Raw genomic sequence first — 25390 nt, forward strand, 5'->3', positions numbered from 1 at the left:
CTAAGCTAAAGGGGTCGTCCACCTTTTAGGACATTTACGGTATTTATTTTTTGTTCAAATACTTGTATTTTGGAGTGAAAATCATTTTGCAATTGTGTTTCATTAAAGATTTTACTTTTACAGGCTTATAAGTGCTCTTTGACGTTAAACGCCATTTACCTGCAGGTATAGGGTTAATCTGCAGGTAAATAATGTTACAATGGTGCCCCGCAGCTTCAACTGTCAGCATTCAGTCCTGTGGCATGCACAGAGTGGATGCAATCATCGCTCACTATACTGTGAGCGGGACATGTAAGCACGCCCCAGAACGTTGATTGACAGTTCACTCTGCAGCACAACTGTGCAGAGCGAACTGCCACTACCTCATATAAAGAATTTAAAAGTAAAAAAAAAACAAAAACATGATGGCGGCAAAAACAAACAAAAAGATGTGATAGAAGATGCTGGAGTTTCCCCAAAGCATCTTCCGCTTCAAAGGCTATGCAGGTATGCTGGCGTCAAAAAGACGCAGTGTGCACATAAACTAACAGGAAACTTGAGACTCTTGCCTGCCTTTTCTGAGCTCCTCTCTGCTGATTTATGGCCAGAAGTCCACTGAGTGCCGTTTCGTTTTTCTTTAGGTTGCAGGTATTAAAACATACTGTACATGTCACAATAGCCAAATAGTAGAAGAAAGACATATACAGGTCCTTCTCAAAAAATTAGCATATAGTGTTAAATTTCATTATTTACCATAATGTAATGATTACAATTAAACTTTCATATATTATAGATTCATTATCCACCAACTGAAATTTGTCAGGTCTTTTATTGTTTGAATACTGATGATTTTGGCATACAACTCCTGATAACCCAAAAAACCTGTCTCAATAAATTAGCATATCAAGAAAAGGTTCTCTAAACGACCTATTACCCTAATCTTCTGAATCAACTAATTAACTCTAAACACATGCAAAAGATACCTGAGGCTTTTAAAAACTCCCTGCCTGGTTCATTACTCAAAACCCCCATCATGGGTAAGACTAGCGACCTGACAGATGTCAAGAAGGCCATCATTGACACCCTCAAGCAAGAGGGTAAGACCCAGAAAGAAATTTCTCAACAAATAGGCTGTTCCCAGAGTGCTGTATCAAGGCACCTCAATGGTAAGTCTGTTGGAAGGAAACAATGTGGCAGAAAACGCTGTACAACGAGAAGAGGTGACCGGACCCTGAGGAAGATTGTGAAGAAGGACCGATTCCAGACCTTGGGGAACCTGAGGAAGCAGTGGACTGAGTCTGGTGTGGAAACATCCAGAGCCACCGTGCACAGGCGTGTGCAGGAAATGGGCTACAGGTGCCGCATTCCCCAGGTAAAGCCACTTTTGAACCATAAACAGCGGCAGAAGCGCCTGACCTGGGCTACAGAGAAGCAGCACTGGACTGTTGCTAAGTGGTCCCAAGTACTTTTTTCTGATGAAAGCAAATTTTGCATGTCATTCGGAAATCAAGGTGCCAGAGTCTGGAGGAAGACTGGGGAGAAGGAAATGCCAAAATGCCTGAAGTCCAGTGTCAAGTACCCACAGTCAGTGATGGTGTGGGGTGCCATGTCAGCTGCTGGTGTTGGTCCACTGTGTTTCATCAAGGGCAGGGTCAATGCAGCTAGCTATCAGGAGATTTTGGAGCACTTCATGCTTCCATCGGCTGAAATGCTTTATGGAGATGAAGATTTCATTTTTCAGCACGACCTGGCACCTGCTCACAGTGCCAAAACCACTGGTAAATGGTTTACTGACCATGGTATTACTGTGCTCAATTGGCCTGCCAACTCTCCTGACCTGAACCCCATAGAGAATCTGTGGGATATTGTGAAGAGAAAGTTGAGAGACGCAAGACCCAACACTCTGGATGAGCTTAAGGCCGCTATTGAAGCATCCTGGGCCTCCATAACATCTCAGCAGTGTCACAGGCTGATTGCCTCCATGCCACGCCGCATTGAAGCAGTCATTTCTGCCAAAGGATTCCCGACCAAGTATTGAGTGCATAACTGAACATTATTATTTGATGGTTTTTTTGTTTGGTATTAAAAAACACTTTTATTTGATTGGACGGGTGAAATATGCTAATTTATTGAGACAGGTTTTTTGGGTTATCAGGAGTTGTATGCCAAAATCATCAGTATTAAAACAATAAAAGACCTGACAAATTTCAGTTGGTGGATAATGAATCTATAATATATGAAAGTTTAATTGTAATCATTACATTATGGTAAATAATGAAATTTAACACTATATGCTAATTTTTTGAGAAGGACCTGTATAACATAGAGATCTCCTGCTTTCTGTTCCCCAACAACACCTACACTTTTATGTCTGTCCCACTTTATAGGAAAGCCAAAAGGGAATCTCCACTGCAAATATCAAAGGACCCCACCACTTTTAAAGGAATCTGTTACAAAAACAGGTCATCCAGGATTAGAAAAAAGATTCTGTTGTATCCTAAGAACAGAGTAAGGGCTTGTGCTGATGTCTGTAGATTCCATCATCTGAGAGAATCAGGCCGATTATGCAAATTAAACTCTGATCAGCATTTGATCCGAGTGTCAATTTAGTGTGATCAGATTCTCACGGATGAGAGAAGCACACTGAGATGAAGAACAACAGTTCTCCATCTTCTCCATTGTGTCATTGCAAGGAAATAGGACTGCACTCAGATGTTATCTGAGTGCAGCTCGATGATTTCTATGCACTCTTTAACTTGTATGGACAAGTGCCATGCGAATATCAGATCAAACTTGGCAGGCAGAGATTTTTTCCTTGTTGTCTCTGTGTGAATGACCCCATAGACTAACATTGGTCTGAGTAAGATGTTTTATCAGATCTCACGTAGACCGATAATACGGCCGTCTGCACAAGCCCTTATTTGTATTTATTGGCCGTATTTGACAAAACAGATCATATCCAATCTCTTGAATGGGGATGCAATACCAGACACAACCCGTGGACCAACGGGGTGCTATTCTGATGTCTACACAATATATACATTAAAATAATAATAATACAAAAGATATTTGCCTTGTTGGGTTAAGAAGTCACAAAAAGATATGAACACCTTCAAGAGCTTTTTTTCTTACTTAGATGCATGTATTTTAGGCAATCGTCTTCCATTAAAAACGTTGCCTTCTATAGCCTCAGTCTTGCATCGTCTATTGTTCACTGCAGAGTATGAGGTAGCTGAGAATCCGTCAGTGAGCTCATTTTAATGGATGAGTTCATAACTCATCTTTGCTCTTCTCCGCTTGAAAGTTGAGCTGAACATTGTGACAATAAATCAGCAAGGAGGAGCTCAGATGTCTGAAAAGTTATCTACTCTCTAAGGATATGTGCAAACAACGTCTTTCAGGTAGAAAATGCTCTAAATTTTGCCTGAATAGGCGCTAAATGTTGAAAAGGAGGAACACATGCATTTCTGTGTAAAAACGACTTGCTCTTCATACGCTCAGTAGTTTGCGCATCCTTTAAAGGTGTTGTCCGGCCTCAGGCTACAAGTCTGCAGTTACTGTGTGTGACTGCAGACTTGTGAATCTCCACAACAAGGGCACTGCGTGCTGTGAGGGTTCTCAGACACCGGCGCCGGGAGTGTACGCAATTTGCATACATGCGGTCACATGCTGACTAGATGTGCGTGGCCTCAATGCGAGTGTATTGACAGATGCTGGACAAGTCTAGTCAGGATGTGGCTCCCGGAGCGATAATGGTTTCTCTATTGTTGACTGCAGTTAAAAACAACACCTGGAAAATTAAAACACAAAAAGACACCAAAAAAAGCTGGATAAACATATAAAGAAAACACCTCTGGGGAAAAAAAAGTTCTAGAAACCACAAAAGATTAAAAAAAGTTGCCATTTCCTGAAGCGTCTTCCTCTTGGAAAGCTTGGTGGGTTTGCCCACCTGCAAAAGACGTCATGTGCTCACACTCTGAAAACAAGCTTACTGAAGGATTCTTAGTTAGCTCATTATGCAGTCAGCAGTATACAGAGCATCACAGGATGTAACCCATTAATACCCGAGCAGTGGATGGGTACAGCGGGGGAATGGTCCTGGGGACACAAACTCCATCAGTCTGAATACCTGGACATCACAGACTATACATAACAGTGCCGGCTTCCTAGAAATCTCACCACCATATAGGAAAGCGAAGCTGAGCGGTGAGAGCACATGAAAGCAAGCCTTGTTCAGCAGCGCTCTGGAGATGTCCGCTCATGGCAATGCTGGATGTGTGCCATGGGAGGATCTACAAACATGCCAGCCTGCCTTAAACAAACTGATATATTGAATGTTCCTGCGCGTCACAAGGAAGCAGTCACACCGCTCATTCACAGATGAGAGCAGAAATGCCCCGAGCAATAAACCTAAGTGCAGCTGACATTTCTACCTGCATCAGTATGACAGGATCATCGCCAAGGCCGTCGTATCCATAACCAGACACAATACTGAAGGTAGGAAGTGCGGCTACCAGGTTATTACAGGACCTGCACAATGGGATCAGGGACTACCCGTACACAAGGACGGGACTGTCATGACATATCACAAAAACAGGGTGCAGTCACAGCAGCAATGGACACCTGACTGCTCCCCATGTGGCCGGGAGGACAACCGAGTGCACTGGCAGCACCATTATCTCACGGTGTGCTACAATGCCCAGTGAGAGCGATGGCATCATCTACCTACAACCCGATGATCCAGCCATTACACTGACCCCCAGAAAACACATCCTACTAATAGCGACAATGATCCCCATCCACAATGCACTACTGTTAGCTATACTGCTCCAATATCTAGAAACGGAGAATACAGTGTTAAGGGACGGAACCCTTAGGGGTTTTTTTTTCTTTACATATTTGGGGCTATAAATAATTTTCGCTCTTGGATCTCATTCAAATTTTTGCACCATTTGGTCTTTACTGGGTTTTTTCACCTAGAAATTGCTGACTACAGAAGGAGTTAACTGAGAAACGGTCAGTAAGTTGTGAGAGTTTTGTGACGCTTTTGCCTGTTTTTCTGAGCTCTTCTGTGTTCATGACCACAGACTATATTGAAATTGAGCTAAACTATGATGTGGTCATAACTGTCAGTAGCTCAGAAAAACAGATAAAGGAGTTAGAAACTCTCAGTCTGAAGAAGCTTACTGACAGATTCTCAGTTCGTTCATTTTGCATTCAGCAATTTCTAGGAAAACAAAGAGCCTGTAAAAGCCAAATGGTGCAAACTATTTTCAGGAGACCCAACTGCAAAAGTTAAATACATGCAATTAAATTGAAGAAATCCTTAAGAACGAGGCTTCTAATGGGTGTTTAAAGAGAGGTGAATATGGATTGTTTCCAGCACAGTTTGGCTAGTATTTTTACTTTATTCACCAATATATCAGCATTGCTCAGTTTTGCTATCAGCCTTTTGTGCCAGAGACAAACTGGTAACATAGGTTTTCACTTCTAAATAATCTTCTTTGCAAGAGAGGATAAAAAGAAACACCAAAATATCCACTTCTTCTGTAGAGCCTCACAACTATCTTTTAGCTCTGTTGCAGCTCAGAGCTAATAAAATGCATGGGACTAGACTGCAATACCGAACACAACCTGTGCACAGATGTGGCGCTGTCTGATACCTCTCTGCTGTAGCCAGATAATTGGAGACTACATATTTACGCAGGAATGTAAGATGTTTTCTCTTTTACCAGACGGGCCTGTGTCCTGGCGATAAAGATGTGCCCTGAACCCTACATGTTCTATGAACTATCGAGACTTCTGCCATCAGAACTGCTGAGTGCTAGATCCAAGCAAGGCAGAAGCAGAAATGTCTTCTCTAAAGCCAAGGACTGTCCACAATCACACCAATACTCCCACTGACTGAGTATCTTTTGGATGTAACCCCTTCTTGTGACAGCACCATGGAATAAATATAATATATATAGAAATAATTATAATATCTCCAGAGCTGAGAATACACAAACTGGTGACAACAACAAAACATTTAAGTGAAAGTTAAAGAGCGACAACTCACTTTTCAGTGTAAACTGTGGAACATTGTGGGCGGTCACAGCATCTGGTGAAAGATACAATGGATACAAGTTATTTACTTTATTAGGAAAACTTCATTGCACATAATCAGGTTTATTTCCAGCATTGTCCAGTTGTGAACCTCGGTGGGCAGTGGAGCATTATGAGGCTCTTTCTATGGAATCATGTAGAACTTGTAAGTCAATACATGTTGCCCAAACCATGGGGGAACGATCAGTCGCTGGCTGCAGCTAGGTATAGAATGCACCAGTGCTTCAGATAAAACATCGTTTTCAGTGAAGTAACCCTGTCGCTGCTTGGCTTTAGATGACTGACAGGTCTTTTCCCATGCACACATACAGGAGAACTGTCAATCACCTAGAGTGGTGAGTGGAGAAGTCGGCCAGGGGCAGTGCTGGACTAGTCTTCCCTTTCTATAGCCCCAATGGATCGTTAAACTATAGGCCCAATTCATTAAGACTGGCATTGTGCACACCACAATTACTGATGGACTCGTTGGTGTCAGATGTGCCCAATTCATTAAGCGGTGCACGGCACTTAATAAAATAGGTGCATCTTATCAATGACGTGCGCCTAGCCAGATAAGTCCTGCCCACTGACTGATCTAGCCAGGACAAAAGTCATGCAAAAGGTTTTGCAATTTTTAAAAGTATTTTACAGCAGAAATCTGGAGAAAACACATTGATAAATCGGAGACTAGGATTTCTATTAAATGTTTGAGTGTTTCAGAGGAAAATATACCTGGCTGCAATCAGGCAGCCAGGCTGTGATTCATGCTGCCCATGGATTGGACAAGACGATTGACTGACAGGTTCCCTCTTAAAGGGATTGGCAGCACAGAATGACTGCTCAAACCAAGTACAGCAGCTTGATGCTTTATGGGGTCAATCATTTATAAACACCTTCCCATCTGCTTGGTTTCCACCTATCTCCTCCCTTCTGCGGCTCTATGAAGCCATAGCTGTCAGTCAAAGAAGAAGGGATGGAGACAGAGGAGAAACAAGCAGGTGGGAAGGTGAATGTATGTGATCGGTCCCAACATGAAACACCAAGCGCCTGTACTTAGTTTGAACAGTCATCGTGTGCTGACAGCGTCCCTTTCATGCAAACCTGTGACATTGAAAATGCAATCCAGTCTATTATAAAGCATTCCGGGGTCCAGGGCTCCTTTATTACAGTGCTACGTGATAAATGATCCCTGGGACCCAGAAATGCTTCGTTTTATTGAAGATTATCAATGAAAGAAACATAAGAGTTGTCCTTCTGGCCCTCTGTGGATCTCTGCGCTATCTTCAAAGCATCCATAGTGAACCTGGTTTCCAACATTTGTTACCATCACATTTTCATTACAATTTCTGCTCATTCTAGGCGTATAAGTCAAGTGGGCGGTCCTAATCTGTGACTGACAGCTCTCTCTGCAAGTACACTTACACAAAGGCTGTCAATCACTGAATAGGATCGCCCACTTTACCTGCTCTGTATGTTGCTACCTGCAGATTATACTTTAAAGAGGTGTCTGATCAAAGGGCCTGGGCCCATCAGCTGATCCCTCGCAGTCCTACTCTCAGCAACCAGCGGATGCTGCTGGGCGATGCTGTGACCAGCCAGGCACTACCGCACTGTATTACATGGCAATTATTTAGATGAATCGCCCAGCTTACATAAGGATGGCTGGAGACTGCCAGAATACACAGAGGCTCTCTGCCAAAGAAAGGAGGACCCCCTTCTATAATGCCCATATGCCACCATGACCCCCTCTTTCAGGTTCCATGCACACACTACACTGAGGAATTGTTTGGCAGTCATGCTTAAGAGGACAAATATAAGACTTCTTACTGCCGTTTTCCCGCCTCCCTCAGTTTTTTTTTTTTATATAGTCAGACATAAAAAGAGTTTCCTACAAAAAGTAAATCTTTGCTGTTTTCTTCCAATAGCCTTGCTGCACCCGTCCATGGGATGGTTGTGTCTGATATCGCACGTCTGGTCCACTGAAGTGACTTAGTGCTGAGCTGCAGTACTACAACCTGTGGGTAGGTGTGGAACAGTTTTTGGAAGAAAGCAGCCATGTTTCTCTAATCTCAGACAGCCCCTATTAGGTGGATTTGCAGTTACCATAGACAAAAGTTTTCATTTCTGACATGTGGATATAGAGCACAGATTGACATGTAGAGAATAATAAAATCACATATACCCAAGTGCTGAAGAATAGAGCAAGTGAGCAGATGCTGAGGAATGACGTCAGAAGTCTATGCCTGCCCGCTCCAGAGAGGAGACCGCGCTATGCCCAATACAAGGCACAGCCTCTGGAGGGGTCTCAGACTACGGCTTCTTTTCAGGTCCCAAAATACCGCGACTCAGCCCCTAACATTTTGTGAAAAGTGATCCTCTAACTACAGCGCAGATGTAACATAAGTATCAATCAGGCTATGTATCATTAATATGTAATTGACACACAGAGGCCCGGGCACCATGAACCGGTGTGATCAGCTCCCTCACCACTGCACTTGTGTATCCAGCCAACCGCAGCGAGTAACCTCCTCCATAGAGTGAATACAGTGATCCAGCACACCGACAGGTCAAATGCACATCATTATTTCATGTGTGCCGCATTAAAAAGTGTCAGTCATCTGTGCTCCCCAACCAGACTATGCATCTCAAACAATGAACTGCCCTTCAAAATGTATTATTTGGTTGGGGAGTGTAAGTGATTGAGGATTTTATGTTTTGTTTTTTTAAGATGCACACACGAAATAAAGGAGATTTGCTCTTCTCCTGGCTCACCATGTTCATTCTATAACACACAGTGCGCAATGACCGGTATATAACGACCTGTATGCAGCCACACAGTATCTACATCCTCAGACACATCACCCATAGCATGATGAGACCTTTACTGGTGGCATCAGGGTCTGATGACCTTTCCCCCCCCTTACCTGCTGACATCGCTCCCCGATGACCCCTGTCCTGCTGACATCGCTCCCTGATGACCCCTGTCCCGCTGACATCGCTCCCCGATGACCCCTGTCCCGCTGACATCGCTCCCCGATGACCCCTGTCCCGCTGACATCGCTCCCCGATGACCCCTGTCCCGCTGACATCGCTCCCCGGTGACCCCCTGTCCCGCTGACATCGCTCCCCGGTGACCCCCTGTCCCGCTGACATCGCTCCCCGGTGACCCCCTGTCCCGCTGACATCGCTCCCCGGTGACCCCCTGTCCCGCTGACATCGCTCCCCGGTGACCCCGTCCCGCTGACATCGCTCCCCGGTGACCCCCTGTCCTGGTGACATCGCTCCCTGGTGACCCCTGTGCTGGTGACATCACTCCCTGGTGACCCCCTGTCCTGATGACCCCTGTGCTGGTGACATCACTCCCTGGTGACCCCCTGTCCTGATGACCCCTGTGCTGGTGACATCACTCCCTGGTGACCCCCTGTCCTGGTGACATCGCTCCCTGATGACCCCTGTTATGGTGACATCACTCCCTGCTGACATCGCTCCCTGATGACCCCTATGCTGGTGACATCACTCCCTGGTGACCCCCTGTCCTGATGACCCCTGTGCTGGTGACATCACTCCCTGGTGACCCCCTGTCCTGGTGACATCGCTCCCTGATGACCCCTGTGCTGGTGACATCACTCCCCGGTGACCCCCTGTCCTGGTGACATCTTGCACTTATTACACGACTCTCCGTACAGATGCTCCATGCTCAGCAGTGGATGTCAGTGCACGCGTGCTGCAGAGCGTCCCGTCCGTACGTACAAGGAGACTCTGCATCTCCACAAACAACCTTCCCTCAGCTAGAAATCATTGCTCGGGTTCCTGACAGCAGCGGCATTACAGCGCGCCAGTCTCCGGTTACCTCACTCCGCCGCCTCCTCTCCCGGAGCCCCGGTCATGTCTCCCCTCCTGCTCTTCTTCCTGACAAGCCGCAGGAAAGCACCAACGCCACCTGCCATAGGACAGCTCCGCTCCACAAGCAACAGCCGCCCTGATTGGTGTGCTAGCTGGCGCCCACGTCATCGAGGAAGATTAGAACAGCTGTTTGCGTTCCGAGCCTCGCTCTGGAGATGTGCGCGCTGATTGGCTGTCTGTCTTTCGTAAAGCCTTTCTTTTGCTATCACTTTTTTTCTTCATTAACTTTATTGATATCTTTATTTCATAAGGTTTTTCACAAGGTTACTAGAGTGACATCCGCCCTTCATGAAGCCTATTTCCGGTTCCTGCCTGCTAGGGACTCTCCTCTACAGCAGTGTATTTCAGGTGAGGGCTTATTATTCTGGTTATCAGGTCCCTGCTGTGCACACGGCAGCTACAGTGCGTGTGCGCTCCTGAGCTGCAGGGGAGATGCACAGTGCACAGGCCTGACAGTGTGAGCCACATAGGCCAGGCTGGAGCCAAGGACTTTCCCTGTTATCACTGACGTCTGTGTGGTTCGGACGCCTTCAGTCGTGAGACCCCATAACATTGTGTGTTCCCCTGTGACTTTCTGCTCTGTGACAGTTTGCACGCAGGTCGCCAGTAAGTCGCTATTGCACATGACTGCCAGTGTGGCCTACGATGGCAAAGCAGCGGTCTGGTCTGGTGGTCTGCTCGGTTTCCATGCCACCACGTCACCCCATTGCATTGTGTCCAGTGTGGAATGCATGTGCACCGCAGAAGTCACCATCTAGCCCTTATGTGTCGCCGTCATATCTGTAGCGCTCTACAGACACCGTCCCCCTCCCCGCTGGGGCTCACAGGCTACATTCCTCTCACTTAGCCCTTTGTCAGGTCTTCTGCAGTGAAGCTTTTGAAAGGATCACAAAAGTCTGTGTATTCACAGTTGCTAAAGCTTCCTGGTTTTGCGATCATGTGACCAGCGCTGTGATGATTTTCTCCTGCCCTGATGACGTCCCGTACACTTATCACATGCTCTTGATGCAGAAAATCACTACTTGTTATATGGGACACCGCAGTAATTAGCCAGCCAAGCCCTCTTCACACACAGCTCTGGTCACCTGGAAACAATGTTCAACCTGGAAGGAGATTTGAAATCTAAAGTATTTAACATCTAATGTTAACCTTGGTGTGTTAAAGGAACCTGTCACCAGAAATAACACTGTTAATCTGCACGTTAACAGAGTTATGATGGTGTCTGGCTCCTGCACGCAGCCAAATTCAGCAGGGAGAAAATGATATTTATTCTCCACACCAGTATTCAGTCATGGAGGCGGCTCTGATTCAGTCACCGATCTGTGTATACACAGTGGCCGCTGTAACCGCGCTTCCGGCCCTGACTGACAGCCGCAATGTAGCGCCAGTGTCAGTCAGGGACTGGGGCGCAGTTACAGCGGCCATTCTGTATATTTAGAACATAGAACCGGCCCTGCCCCCATGACTAATTACCGAATGCTAGTGGGGAGAATAAAGACCATTTTCTCTCCACTGCATTCGGCTGCGTGCAGGTGCCAGACAGCATCATAATGCTGTTAACCTGCAGATTAACCCCATATGTGCAGGTTAACAGCATTATTCCTGGTGACAGGTTCTCTTTAAATACCTTATTTATAATGACTGTCTGCGCCTATAACCCATCCCATTTCTCCTTCTCCCTCTCATTGCACTTGCCGATTTTGTATGCAAGTGGGAGAGAGAGCATATGTTTACGTCTCTCCATTCACAGAGCTAACAGATGATCAGTAGGGGGTTGCTAGGTGTTGGACTCATCTTCCCCCTTCCAGATCTGATATTGATAACCTAACATAAGGATTGGCCAAAAATATATTCGCAGGTGTTGTCTCACTTTAAAGGGAATCTGTCACCTCATTTTTCGCATATAAGCTGCGGCCACCGCCATTAGGGGCTTATCTATAGCATTCTATAATGCTGTAGATAAGCCCCCGATGTATCCTGAAAGATAAGAAAAACAAGTACTTTAAGCTGCCCTCAACAGGGCAGATAAAGTACGACTGCGCAGGAGCCGCGACAGAAGCAAGGAAGAGGGCGTCATCGCATGAAGATGGGAGGCGCTGGTCCTGCGACGCCCATCGGACCGCATCGGACCACCCTGGGGTGAGTATAATTTAACTTGTTTTTCTTATCTTTCAGGTTACATCGGAGGCTTATCTACAGCATTATAGAATGCTGTAGATAAGCCCCTAATGGCCGTGGCCTCAGCTTATATGCGAAAAATGAGGTGACAGATTCCCTTTAATTCTTCAGGCGCTCACCACTTCTTGCTGACCAAAGCACTGTGCACTCCTATTGGAGCGACAGTTCTGACCAGTGGCATGGTTGAGCCGCTGGCCTGAAATGAGCACTCTTCCATACTACTGTATGAGACAGCTTTGCTTCTGCAGCATTGTAGGAATGTAGGGACATTGAAACTGACAAGATCAATCAGTCCAGCAGCTTTCAAGCAGCACTTACAAGCTGTAAAGCAAAGCTCTTGTTAGCACCACACTCCAAGCCTGCTAGCTGTAACCACACCCCCGGCTCTGACTGACAGCTGGCCCCAATGCATAGCCGGTGTCAGTCAGGGCCTGGGGCATAGTTACAGTAACTTCTCTGTATACTCAAAGCGGTAACTGCACAAGCACCATCCCGTGACTGCAACTGCGCCCCCGTCCCTAACTGATGCTAGCTATGTATTGGGACGGGATGTCAATCAGGGCCGGGGACGTGGTGTCAGTCTCAGGGTGGCGCCGGCACAGATTCAGTCACTGCTCTAAGTAGTGACGGCGGCTGTAACTACGTCCCCAGCCCTCATATATGTTGGCTATGCATTGGGGCAGGCTGTCAGTCAGGGCTAGGGGCGCAGTTGCAATCACAGGGTGACGCCGGCACAGGTTCAGTCACCGCTCTAAGTATACAGAGCTACAGAGCAACGGCTATAACCGCTTCCCTTGCCCTGACAGACACTCCCTCTGCATTGGGGCCGGTTGTCAATCATTGCTGGGGCCCGGTTACAGCCGATGTTCTTTATTCTCAGAGCCGTGACTGAAACGGGAACGCTGCCTGGGGAGAATAAAGTTACTTTCCTCCCCGCTACATGCAGGTGCCGGGCAGAATTATAACCCTACTAACCTGCTGATTAACCCCAAATCTGCACTTTAATAGCGTTTTTTCTCGTGACTGGTTCCCTCTAACACTTATCCGCAGCCACTTTTCTTTTCTAGATTTGTCTTTACCTCCCCCTCTTCCAAGAGACATAACTTTTTTTTTTTATTTCTAGTCAACATAGTCATATGGGGACTTGTTTTTGTGGGACGAGTTGTAGTTTTGAATGACACCATCCTCTTTGCTGGATTTGTTCTTTAATCCCACAACACAAAAAATGAAATTAAAGAGACTATAAAATCTTATATACCCAAAAATTGCACCAGTATAAACTGCAGCTTGTCCTGCAAAAAATCTCTCATACAATTCTATGGAAAAATAAGTTAAGAACCTCAGGATAAAAAATGCTGCCTGCATATGATTGATCAGTATCATTCAGGGATTAGAAGCACATGCTACCAGTAAGGCTATGTGCGCACGTTGCGGATTTGCCATTGTAAAAATCAGCGCAGATTCTTCCTCTCTTGGCAGAATACGCAGTTGAAAATCTGCGCGGTTTTGATGCAGATTTTCTTGCGTTTTTTTCTCTGCGGATTTGCAAGCTAAATAAAGAATATATTATTTTGCAGAAAGAAAAGAATTGTGATGTCATTTCCTTGTCCAACCTCTTCTTTTACATTCTCCATTGAAGACCATAATATCAGTACATACCATGTTCAAGTTTAATGTTTACACACACAAAACAAATGTAAGTGAACATATATGTAATACAGAGTGGGCCATTTATATGGATACTCCTAAATAAAATGGGAATGGTTGGTGATTTCAACTTCCTGTTTGTGGCACATTAGTATATGGGAGGGGGGAAACTTTTCAAGATGGGTGGTGACCATGGCGGCCATTTTGAAGTTGACCATTTTGGATCCAACTTTTATTTTTTCCAATGGGAAGAGGGTCATGTGACACATCAAACTTATTGAGAATTTCACAAGAAAATCAATGGTGTGCTTGGTTTTAACGTAGCTTTATTCTTTCATGAGTTATTTACAAGTTTATGACCACTTTAAAATGTGTTCAAAGTGCTGCCCATTGTGTTGGATTGTCAATGCAACCCTCTTCTCCCATTCTTGACACACTGATAGCAACACTGCAGAATAAATGCTAGCACAGGCTTCCAGTATCCATTGTTTCAAATGCTGCACATCTCATATCTTCAGAGCATAGACAATTGCGTTCAGATGACCCCAAAGATAAAAGTCTAAGGGGGTCAGATCGGGAGACCTTGGTGGCCATTCAACTGGCTCACGACGACCAATCTGCTTTCCAGGAAACTGTTCATGTAGGAATGCTTGGACCTGACACCCATAATGTGGTGGCGCAACATCTTGCTGGAAAACCTCAGGGAACGTGCCATCTTCAGTGCATAAAGAGGGCAACACATCGTCATGTAGTAATTTCAGATATCCAGTTCCATTGAGGTTTCCATTGATGAAGAATGGCCCCACTATCTTTGTACCCCATATACCACACCATACCATCAATTTTTGTGTTACAACAGTCTTGGAGGGATCTATCCACTGTGGGTTATTATCAGACCTATAGCTGTGGTTTTGTTTGTTAACTTCAACATTCGCAAAAAAGTTTGCCTCATCACTGAACATAATGTTCTGTGTAATCTGAGGGTCCTGTTCCAATTTTTATTTTGCCTATTCTGCAAATTCAGAGTGCCAATCTGGGTCATCCTCGTTGAGATGCTGCAGCAGCTGGATTTTGTAAGGGTGCCATTTGTGAGTAGCTAATATCTGCCGAAGGGATGTTCGACTGATGCCATTCTCCAGTGACATGCGGCGAGTGCTACGCTGTGGGCTCTTGCTGAATGAAGCTAGGACAACCACTGATGTTTCTTCATTAGTGACAGTTTTCTTGCATTCACATTTTGGCAAATCCAACACTGAGCCTGTTTCACGAAATTTGGCAAGCACTTTGCTAACTGTAGCATGGGAGATGGGTGGTCTCGTAGGGTGTCTTGCATTGAAATCTGCAATGACCCCGGTACTGCGTTCACCAGACATCAACACAATTTCTATCTGCTCCTCATGTGTTAACCTCTGCGACATGTCAATGGCTGTAAACAAAGAGAAACTTGTAAATAACTCATGAAAGAATAAAGTTATGTTAAAACCAGGCACACCATTGTTTTCTTGTGAAATTCTCAATAAGTTTGATGTGTCACATGACCCTCTTCCCATTGGAAAAAATAAAGTTGGAATGGCCAACAGCGAAATACTTCCAGGAAATAGTGCGCCGGCGCATGCGCACTAATGCTTTTCGGTTTTGCCCGCAGTTGGGCAAAGCATACTGCGCGTGCGCAAGGCAAGATTGCCTTGCACAGGCGTGTTCTACGGAGGAAAGCGAATCAACTTCAAGACAATATTGCGGCCAGCGTGCAGCCAGCGGGAAAGGAAGGGGTGAATAAAACACCCGAAAACACCGCCCATCGGACCGAAAAAAAGGGCCCGCCAAATTCAGGTGACAGGTTCCCTTTAAGGAAATCCTGGGACACATCCACTAATCTACTAAAAACAAATGTGGCCTCAACATGTGTTGCCAGATCCCTGTTTCTCTGGCTACGTACTTTAGAGAATCACCTTTCTCAGGGGACATCAAGGGAAGAGATGCTAAACTCTCTACCACTTCTTCAGAAGGCAACAGGGTTCCTTGCGGATGCTTCCGCTGAGTCTGTACGGGTACCCGCTAGGTCTGCAGTTCTCTCCAATTCAGCTAGGAGAGCTCTATGGCTTAAATCCTGGGAAGGTGACATTACCTCCAGGTCCAAACTGTGGTATTCCTTTTCAGGGACATTGTTTGGACCAGCCCTTGATGAAATCTTAGACAAGGCTACAGATAAAAAAAAAAAGCTCTTCCAGAACAGAAAAGCTCTAGGAAACACTTTTTTCGTCCCTCCCGTGAGCAAGCTCTCCAGAGAGATTACAGGGGTAAAGGTAAATCAGGTCGGTGGATCTACCCCAAAGGGGGTAAAACCAGGAACATACTTGTCCCCCAACACCAGCAGACCCCTGATGAGAAGCAATGACTGCTCTTCGGTCGGGGGCCGACTCTCGGGCTTTCTCTCCCAATGGCAGGCCATCACCACAAATCAGTGGGCCCTGCGTACCATACAGGAAGGCCTGCGGTTAGAATTCGAGAGTCCTCCTCCTCACCCTTTGACAATTACCTCTCTACAGTCTCCACACCTTCGAGAATCCCTGATTTCAGATCTTCACAGTCTGCGCCAGGCAGGAGTAATTTCCCGGGTACCATATCAGGAAATGGGAGAGGGTCACTATTCTCACCTATTTTTGGTAAAAAAAAAAAAAAGCTTTCTGGGAAACACCGGATCATCATAAACCTGAAACCCCTAAATCAGGTGATCAAATATCGAAGATTCAAAATGGAATCAATCAGATCAGCGATCCCGCTTATTGGTCAGGACTGCGTAATGGCTACGGTAGATCTGAGGGACGCATATTATCATGTGTCGATACATCCCGACCACAGGAAGTTCCTCAGATTTGCAGTGGCCCAAGACCATCGAGTCAGCCATTACCAATTCAATGTCCTTCCATTTGGAGTCTAGTCAGCTCCACGGGTTTCATGTCAGAAGCAGTGATCTTCATCCGACAACAGGGGATCTGTATCATCCCGTATCTGGACGATTTTCTTATTGTCGCTCCATCCATTCCTCGTCTGAATCTGGATGTGACTAAGGTCCTGGATATCCTGAGATCCCTGGGGTTGATTCCAAACTTGGAGAAGTCGGATCTCCATCCATCTTCGAGAAAAAAATTCTTAGGAGTTCTTCTGGACTCAGGGGAAAGAATGTCCTTCTTACCCAGGGACCGTCAACTTGACCTCGTCCTGAGGATTTCCAGATTCAGGAATCGGAGGACCCCGACCTTAAGAGACTCGATGTCAATCCTGGGCTCGTTGACGTCATGCAGTCTCCTGGGCCCAGGCCCACACAAGAGTCCTTCAGTCCCACATCCTGATGCATTCAAAAGGACGCCAGAATGCATTAACTAGGAGGATTCCTCTCCCCAGTCACATAAAATCCTCCCTTTCATGGTGGCTGAACTCCCAAAACCTTCAACAGGGAGTTAGCTGGGATCAACTTCCTCTGAAGGTGCTCACAACGGATGCAAGCCAGAGAGGCTGGGGCGCCGTAGTAGAAGGTTCCCACTTTCAGGGGGTTTGGCCCCCAAACATCAGGTCCAGCTCCTCAAATCTGAGGGAACTAAAAGCGGTGGAGGAGGCGCTAAAAGCCTGGTGAAAATAGTGACTGGTGAAAATAGAATTAGTCTTACCGGTAATTCGGTTTCTAGGAACCTTCCACAACAGCTCTAATTTCCCTCCCTATCTGATATTCTTATTGGATTATTCCTGCACTTAAGTGGTAATTATACATGCTACTGTGTCCAGAAAAGACACTGGTGGTTGCAGGAAGGGGAGGGGTATTTAACCTCTTTGTTTCCTGTCCCCTATTAGGGCCGGGAAACATCCTCGTATACTGCTGTCGTGGAAGGTTCCTAGAAACCGAATTACCGGTAAGACTAATTCTATTTTTTGCAGTGGTCATGTGACTTTTAATATGTAATTTGTATATTTGTGATCACATGCCAGCTAGCTTTGTCGTCGTCTTCTTATTATTGTTATGGAGAATGCGAGAACCAGGAAGATCAGCTTTATGGCATCTGACCGGACGTATGAAACTTTCTTGTGTGGTCATGTGAAGTTGTTTTGTCAATAAGCAGACCCCTAATGGTGTGTCCATTACTTGCATAACAGGGCCATGGGGATTTATCTGATGCCATCCACTCCTGAATTGTTGATGGAAATCTATAATAAAGTAAATCCTTATCTTTTCACAGGTATGGGCCACGGACATGAACACCATGGACATGAGAAGATTCCCATTCCAGATTACAGGCAATGGAAAATAGAGGGGACACCTCTGGAAGATGTCCAAAAGAAGCTTGCAAAAAAGGGACTGCGGGATCCTTGGCTAAGGTATCATTCAGACGAAAGTCTACACTGCACGAAAAGCTTGTGCTAGAGAGGATGTCTTGAGAACGTTCTTGCAACATATTGGACGTCCCGACACTTGGGATTTCCTCATGGTTACCAGAAACATACGACACAGATTGGGCAATAGGGTGTAGTGTAATTTTTTTTTTTTTTTTATCTGAGGAAAAAAAATGTGAATTAGACCTAAGCAGTACATGACTACTAGCACAACCTCTTCTCCATCTGAATGATAAAATAAATGATAAAATAAAAACACTTATACGCCCTTCCTGTGTCAGTGCTGTTCTAGCGGTGTCGGCAGTCGTGTTCCCAGGACTCTTGTGTGATTGTTGACATGTGACCCCCAGCGCCCTATCAGTGCCGCCTTCACTGTTCCCGCCTTCGGACAAATCGAATATCAGCAGGAAGTCAGAGATCAGCTGCAGCCCTGGCTTCCTGTTGATGTTTGACACTCCTGAAGGCGGGGACAGTGAAGGCGGCACTGACTGGGCTCAGGGGTCACGTGTCATAACAATCGCATGAGAGCCCCGGGAACACGAGTGCTGACACTGCTGGAACAGCATCGGCACAGGAGGGGAGTATGAGTGTTTTTTATTTTATCGTCACCAAACATTTAGATCGAGAAGGGGTTGTCCTAGTAGTGGACAATTCCTTTAACTTGTATAAGTATCTAACCTGTACATAAAATCTGGTGTAAAACTGATATGTGCAATTCCCTGAAACAAAACGAAAAGGTAATTTCATGCAAAAAGAGGTTCAATCTCCAGAGGAGGCAAAACTTTTTTTTTACCATGAGATCCGTGGAACTTCTGACCTCAGGAACTGGTCACGCGGAAAAAGACGATGGTTAAAAAAAAAAAAAGAGAGAGAATTTTTTGGACGTAAATATTTATGACAAAATAAAAAATTCATGCTCTGAATGTTGATCCAGTTTGATCATGACTTGGGATCAGGAGAGGAAATGTAGTTTTTTTGAGGGGGCAGACTCGTTCATGCCTTGCAGGTTTTTTTGTCTTTTAGTTTATTTTTACCTTTCTCTGGATCAACAAAAGGTTCCCAAAGTTTCTGAACATTTACTCATTTACTTTCCTTTATTCACATTCTTTCCCAGTCCTTAGATTGAACTTTGATGGATCTTTTATTTCACCCATAAGATCTAGGGAATTGAATTTGCCTCTAAACAGTTCAATCCGACATCAGCCACACCATAAAAATGCCATATACAAAGATGGAGACATTTGTCCTGTATGAGGTCTTGTGAAAATTGAGATTGTTGGCATTTCCATTGATCTCTCATATTCCCCCCAGGAGACTACTGCTGTTTATTTGCTGTACACATGGTAACAAATACTCCCTCTGTGTTTCCCCAAGGTGTCAATATGTTCCCCGTTCCATCTAGAAATTGAAAATAGTTTTATGAAATAAAGGTTGGCATAGGCGGATTTGTCTCTGGCTTGTTAGTTACTGCACCTTCCTCCTTCATTCTGGTAGTTTGACTTAAAGGGTAACTATCATGTATTAAAATGAGTGCTGCTGGTCAGAGAGGGCCCTGGTGGTCCTGAGACCCCCACCAGTTCGGAATAACACCGCTCTGAAGTGCAGAGCACCTTCATGATCCGAATGCACAGAGTTGTGTGGGCTCAAATAATGGTAAGTCTATAGGTCCAAACATCGCTCCGTGGTGAGAAGACCCATAGATTTAGCCGATATATGCAAAGGTTGTGCACTTCAGAGTGGAATTTTCAACTGATCCCTGGGTGTCTCCTGATTCAGGCCCCCAACGAACAGTACCCCTTATAAAAAAATGTAAAAAAAACTTTCAAAAGTTGCTAAATTTTTGTGCGGCATGAAATTGGGCAAGAATGTAACATCTTTTGGCATTTCACGACTGTCCCTGCCAGCCCCACCATCGTGTGTAGAGCATGGGAGTGACTGGTGTATGGCGGCACCCATACAGCCATTTCATGAAACGTGACGGTGTATCTTTTGCCAAAAATGTTATTCCAGCCGGAATATGACGCTGAGAAGATGCGTCAAATACATTAATGAATTTGCTGCATCTTTACTCTTGCACATCTGTCATTAAGACTGGTGTATGCAATGCTAGTCTTAATGCATCAGGCCCTTTGTGAAGTCACATGAGCCTTGATCATCAGCTCAGAAACAGATCGTAGGAATCGGCCTGTTTTTGAGGAGTCGTTACATGTACTTCACATGGCCTTTTGCATGTGATCATAACTGAAGATCAGACATCATTTTTCTTTAAAGTGAATCTGACACCAGATTTTTGTCACATAATCTGAGAGCAGCATAATGTAGAAACAGAGACCTGGTTCCAGTATTTTGTCACTTATTGGGCTGCTTAATGTCGTTTTGATAATCTGCTGTGATTTTATCACTAGAGGACTAGGAAAACTTCTGCCATGTAGTCCCCCATAGTCATGAACTCTGTATAACCTCACCCCCACCACTGATTGGCAGCTTTCGGCCTATGCACAGTTTACAGAGGTGGCTATCAATCAGTGGTGTGGGTGGAGTTATACAGAGCTCAGCATTTAGAGCACTGTTAGATCTGCAGCATATAAAACTACAGCAGGTTGCCCAGTAAGTGACACATCGCTGGAGTCAGGGTTTCTACCATTACATCATGCTGCTTTCAGAAAGGGTAGCAAAAACCTGGTGACAGATTCCCTTTAAGGACACCTCCTTTTTCAGCTGCAGGGAACTGCTTCAAAGAGTGGCCTATACCCTTGAGGTGCTATCGCGTCATCAGCCATTGATTGTGGATCTAAATGGGGAAAAGCTTGCCACCTCTGGGTTCCTGCAAAAAAATGCTTGTTATTGTTAAGGGTACATTCTAAGGGAAAAAAGATGGTGTAAACTTGTATTTCTCAGATCCAGTGAAGGATATTCCAGAGCTGCTCCCTTCCGCATTATAAGTGAGCGGTGCCAGTGACATTGCGACCCGTACCCTACCATGACACGTGGCCGGTCACTACTTTGTGATCACGTATGCGCCTTTTCGGATGTGGGTCAGAACATAATCCACCTCTCTCATTTCCGATGTGGATAGGGTGGTGCCAGATATCTGACTACCACCATGTTTTCAGCATCTCATTCATGTTATTTATGTGATGTTCTTATTAGCAGTCCCTCTAACACTACCATGGGTGTTCTCTCTATGAGATATCCCAAAGGTACCCAAGACTGAGTGTGTCTGTAAACTTACCCTGATTGTCATTGTCTTCTTCTTTTTCAGGAATGAAGCTTGGAGGTTCATGGGAGAATTTTCTAAACCAATCACCATCAGTCAAGTTTTGTTCAAAGGATTTAAATGGGGGTTTGCTGCTTTTGTGGTGGCACTCGGGGTAGAATACGCTTTCTTTCCTCCCAAGAAAAACAGTGGCCACCATTGAACAATGATGCAAGGCAGCGCACACTGGCTGTTCAGAAATCTGTAGATTAAAACTGTATTAAATGTTTGTTGTTCTAAGTTATATACATGTTGTATTTTCATGGTAGTGGATGACTCTCCTAATGATTAGCACAATGCCTGCACTATCACAGTGTGAAAATACATTTCACATTTTTCAAACAAAAGCATTTATGCCGTCATGTCCATTTTCTAGGCCATAGATGGCTAATACAATAGTTGGAATTTACCTACCATCCCTAAGAACTGGGGGTTCCTACTTCTCCGTGCACATATGTGCCGTCCCTTTCCAGTAATATCTATGCATGCGGATCGTGGCTTCAGCCCTGCTACGTGTAGCATAAATCATGATCTGCTATGAATGTTGGCCACAGCCCAGCGACTAGTCAAAGCCTTAGGTAGCATAAGAAAGGCGGACCTTACAATATTTTTTTTAAACATTAAACTAAATAACATAATACATGGCTGGTTAGGCAGGGAATTTAGTCATATATAGGTGAATGCTGCGGTGTTGGAGGGCATGGGAGACCGGACAGGTTCCCTTTTAATATCACCACGTACATAAAACTCTGATCTATAGCTATACAAACCACATTTTTATTTTTTGTTTTTCCACAAATTTCAGAATTTTTTTTTTTTTTACCTCTAAAATATCAAAAACCCTTACAGGTTTGGAACCGCCATTCCCGCAATGAAGAATCATACTGCTGGCTAATTTTTATTTCATAATTAATAATTACATTTAAGGGGTTGTGCTGGACCTTCTTATTTTTTTTGACAATTGACCTAAAAACTAACTGAAAAGCAATATTGGCAAGCATAGTATACCAGATACATACATGAAAGGTAATATCCAAAAATTAGATTCCAAATTGGAATAAATTACATGATTGAGTATCACGGTATAAATACGGACTTATTTGGACTAATTGCAAAAAATGCATATGGAAAAAGAACAAATGCAATCATGAAGTCCAAAGATATATAAACATTTCTCAATCTTTATTAGAAACAAAATAAAAAATACAAGGGACAGACCGGGTTAAAAGTGGCAAACAAGCAGCATCCATATACTGCAAAGGGCTGGCATGACCATATTAATGCTAAAACACCCTTACAAAGGCAATATTAGTGGGGTCCATAGTATGCAAAAAGCATTTAGGGTTTAAATCCCATATATCAAGGATTTTATATAACTCTATAAAGATAAATAAGGCACATATGCATATACAGATTGAAGACAATGTATTAAGGATTACAATAGATACCTTGCACATGCAGCAACAGAATCCCCCGTGGTCAGCCTGCCCACCCCAACGTGCGTTTCGGCATTCACTCCTTCCTCAGGGGTCATGAATCCTTAATACATTGTCTTCAATCTGTATATGCATATGTGCCTTATTTATCTCTATAGAGTTATATAAAAACTTTGATATATGGGTTTTAAACCCTAAATGCGCCGACGGCAACAAAATGCAACATGTTGTGTTCGGCGGCGTCAAAAGGACGCATGCTGAGGCATCCGCATACATTCGCAGGATGCATGCTGACGTAGGCGGAGAAAAATGGAAGGGGTGTGACAGTGGGTGGGGCTTAATGGAGGAACTGCGCATCCCTTCGCAACTCTGTCCACCGCAAGTGTGAAACCAGCCTTACTAAACAATTATTTTGTCCCTTATTTCTCCAGTCACCTTCCACGTCAGTCACCTTGGAGGATGTTTCCCTGCCCTAATGGGGGACAGGAAACACAAAGAGGTTAAATAACCCTCCCCTTCCTGCTGTCTCCAGTGTTTTGTCCTGTCCCCCAGTGGGGCATGAAGAGGTCCGTCCAGGTGCTGCCGCGGCCGGCGAGCGGAGCCCTAGAAGCGTTACCTTAAGAAGCCGGGCGGTCGGAGGTTCTCCTCTCCTCCACATGACTGCTCCCATCTCCATGCGTTGTGACTCGGGACCCCTTTCCCGCCCCTCCCGCGCCTCTTCGGGAGGTAAAGCGGGGCGGTGATGTGCAGCCGGGGTCCTCCCTGAGCTCCTCGGCGTCCTCCTACCCTGCAGCCGCGCGCACCGAAAGTGACGACGGCGCGCACCGGAAGTGAGGCCGGCGTTCACTTCCGGGTTCACATCTCAGCGCCATGCTGATCGCGCGCGCGGTTTGCAGCCAGGGCTCGGCACCTCCAGCTTCTGGGTCGTTCCTTTGGATCCTCCCTGCGGATCATGGGAGGAGGAGCACTCTATCCCTATATCCTGGTCGTGAGCCTCCAGGTAAGGCCGGGGACACACTTAACGTATAAAAAAATGGTCCGTTTTTCACGGCCGAGAATCGCACAAATGTTTCAAAAACAGTGATCCGTGTGCAGTGCGAGGATGCGATTTCCTCGCATCAAATGATCCGTGTGACATCCGTATGGCATCCATATGCCGAGATTTTCTCGCAAGCTTATATATATATATATATATATATATATATATATATGTCATTGAGGCACATATATATATATTCTGTATTTATATTTCATTCAGCGCGATATCTGTGAAAAGCCGGTAATTCAATTGCCGGCTTTGCATTTCTCCTTCACAAACCCGACAGGATATGAGACATGGTTTACATACAGTAAACCATCTCATATCCCCTTTTTTTTTTTGCATATTCCACACTACTAATGTTAGTAGTGTGTATGTGCAAAATTTGGCCGCTGTAGCTGCTAAAATAAAGGGTTAAATTGCGGAAAAAATTGGCGTGGGCTCCTGCGCAATTTTCTCCGCCAGAATGGTAAAGCCAGTGACTGAGGGCAGATATTAATAGCCAGGAGAGGGTCCATGGTTATTGGCCCCCCCGTGGCTACAAACATCTGCCCCCAGCCACCCCAGAAAAGGCACATCTGGAAGATGCGCCTATTCTGGCACTTGGCCACTCTCTTCCCACTCCTGTAGCGGTGGGCTATGGGGTAATGAAGGGTTAATGCCACCTTGCTATTGTAAGGTGACATTAAGCCAGATTAATAATGGAGAGGCGTCAATTATGTCACCTATCCATTATTAATCCAATTGTTTGAAAGGGTTAAAAAACACACACACACATGATTTAAAAGTATTTTAATGAAATAAACACAGCGGTTGTTTTAATAATTTATTGCTCTCTCAATCCATTTCCAGGCCCTCGCTTGGCAAAATAATAAACGCACAAGATACATACCCTCAGCTGAACCGTCACGTCCCACGAAGTAATCCATCTGAAGGGGTTAATTATTTTACAGGCAGGAGCCCTGCTAATGCAGCTGTGTGCTCGTGCCTGTAATCCCCGGCGAATGAATGAAATGTAGGTCATTGACCTACATTTCCTTCAGTCGCGGTGATGCGCCCCCTGGTGGATGTCCTCATATGACCTGGAGCGTGGGAAAAAGTTCCCAGGCTGCAGTTCATGAGAACATCCAGCAGGGGCGCATCACCGCAACTGAATGTAAGTATAGATCACTCTGCTTTCCTTTCAGCACCCGGGGATTACAGGCACGAGCGAGTGGTTTATCGCAGCTCGTGCCTGTAATATTAGTTAACCCCTCCAGATGGATTACCTCGTGGGATGTGATAGGACATCAGAGAAGGTATGTATATTGTGTGTTTATTGTTTTGCCAAGCGAGGGTCTGAAAATGGATTGAGAGAGCAATAAATTATTAAAACAACCGCTGTGTTTATTTCATTAAAATACTTTTAAATCATGTGTGTGTGTTTTTTAACCCTTTCAAACAATTGGATTAATAATGGATAGGTGACATAATTGACGCCTCTCC

General features: G+C 45.0%; 2 protein-coding genes across 4 annotated transcripts in view; one reads left to right on the forward strand and one right to left on the reverse strand.

Moving 5' to 3' along the window:
• Window positions 1-10125, reverse strand: part of HYCC2 (hyccin PI4KA lipid kinase complex subunit 2) — a 99945-nt gene extending 89820 nt beyond the window's left edge. For 2 of the 3 annotated variants that reach the window (XM_077272041.1, XM_077272040.1), the window contains exons 1-2: window positions 9914-10047; window positions 6038-6079 (exon numbers count right to left, since the gene is read on the reverse strand). The gene's annotated coding sequence lies outside the window, so the exon portion shown is untranslated. Of the gene's footprint in view, window positions 1-6037; window positions 6080-9913 lie in introns of all 3 variants that reach the window. The other variant, XM_077272039.1, reaches the window with a different exon arrangement.
• A 92-nt stretch (window positions 10126-10217) lies between these two features.
• Window positions 10218-21674, forward strand: NDUFB3 (NADH:ubiquinone oxidoreductase subunit B3). Its single transcript, XM_077272042.1, has 3 exons — window positions 10218-10314; window positions 18021-18159; window positions 21437-21674. The coding sequence occupies exons 2-3, from the start codon at window positions 18023-18025 to the stop codon at window positions 21591-21593; spliced, it is 294 nt and encodes a 97-aa protein (XP_077128157.1). The 5' UTR covers window positions 10218-10314; window positions 18021-18022; the 3' UTR covers window positions 21594-21674.
• The last annotated feature ends 3716 nt before the right edge of the window (window positions 21675-25390 follow it).

The sequence above is a fragment of the Ranitomeya variabilis genome, chromosome 7, assembly GCF_051348905.1.
Source record: "Ranitomeya variabilis isolate aRanVar5 chromosome 7, aRanVar5.hap1, whole genome shotgun sequence".
NCBI lineage: Eukaryota > Metazoa > Chordata > Amphibia > Anura > Dendrobatidae > Ranitomeya > Ranitomeya variabilis.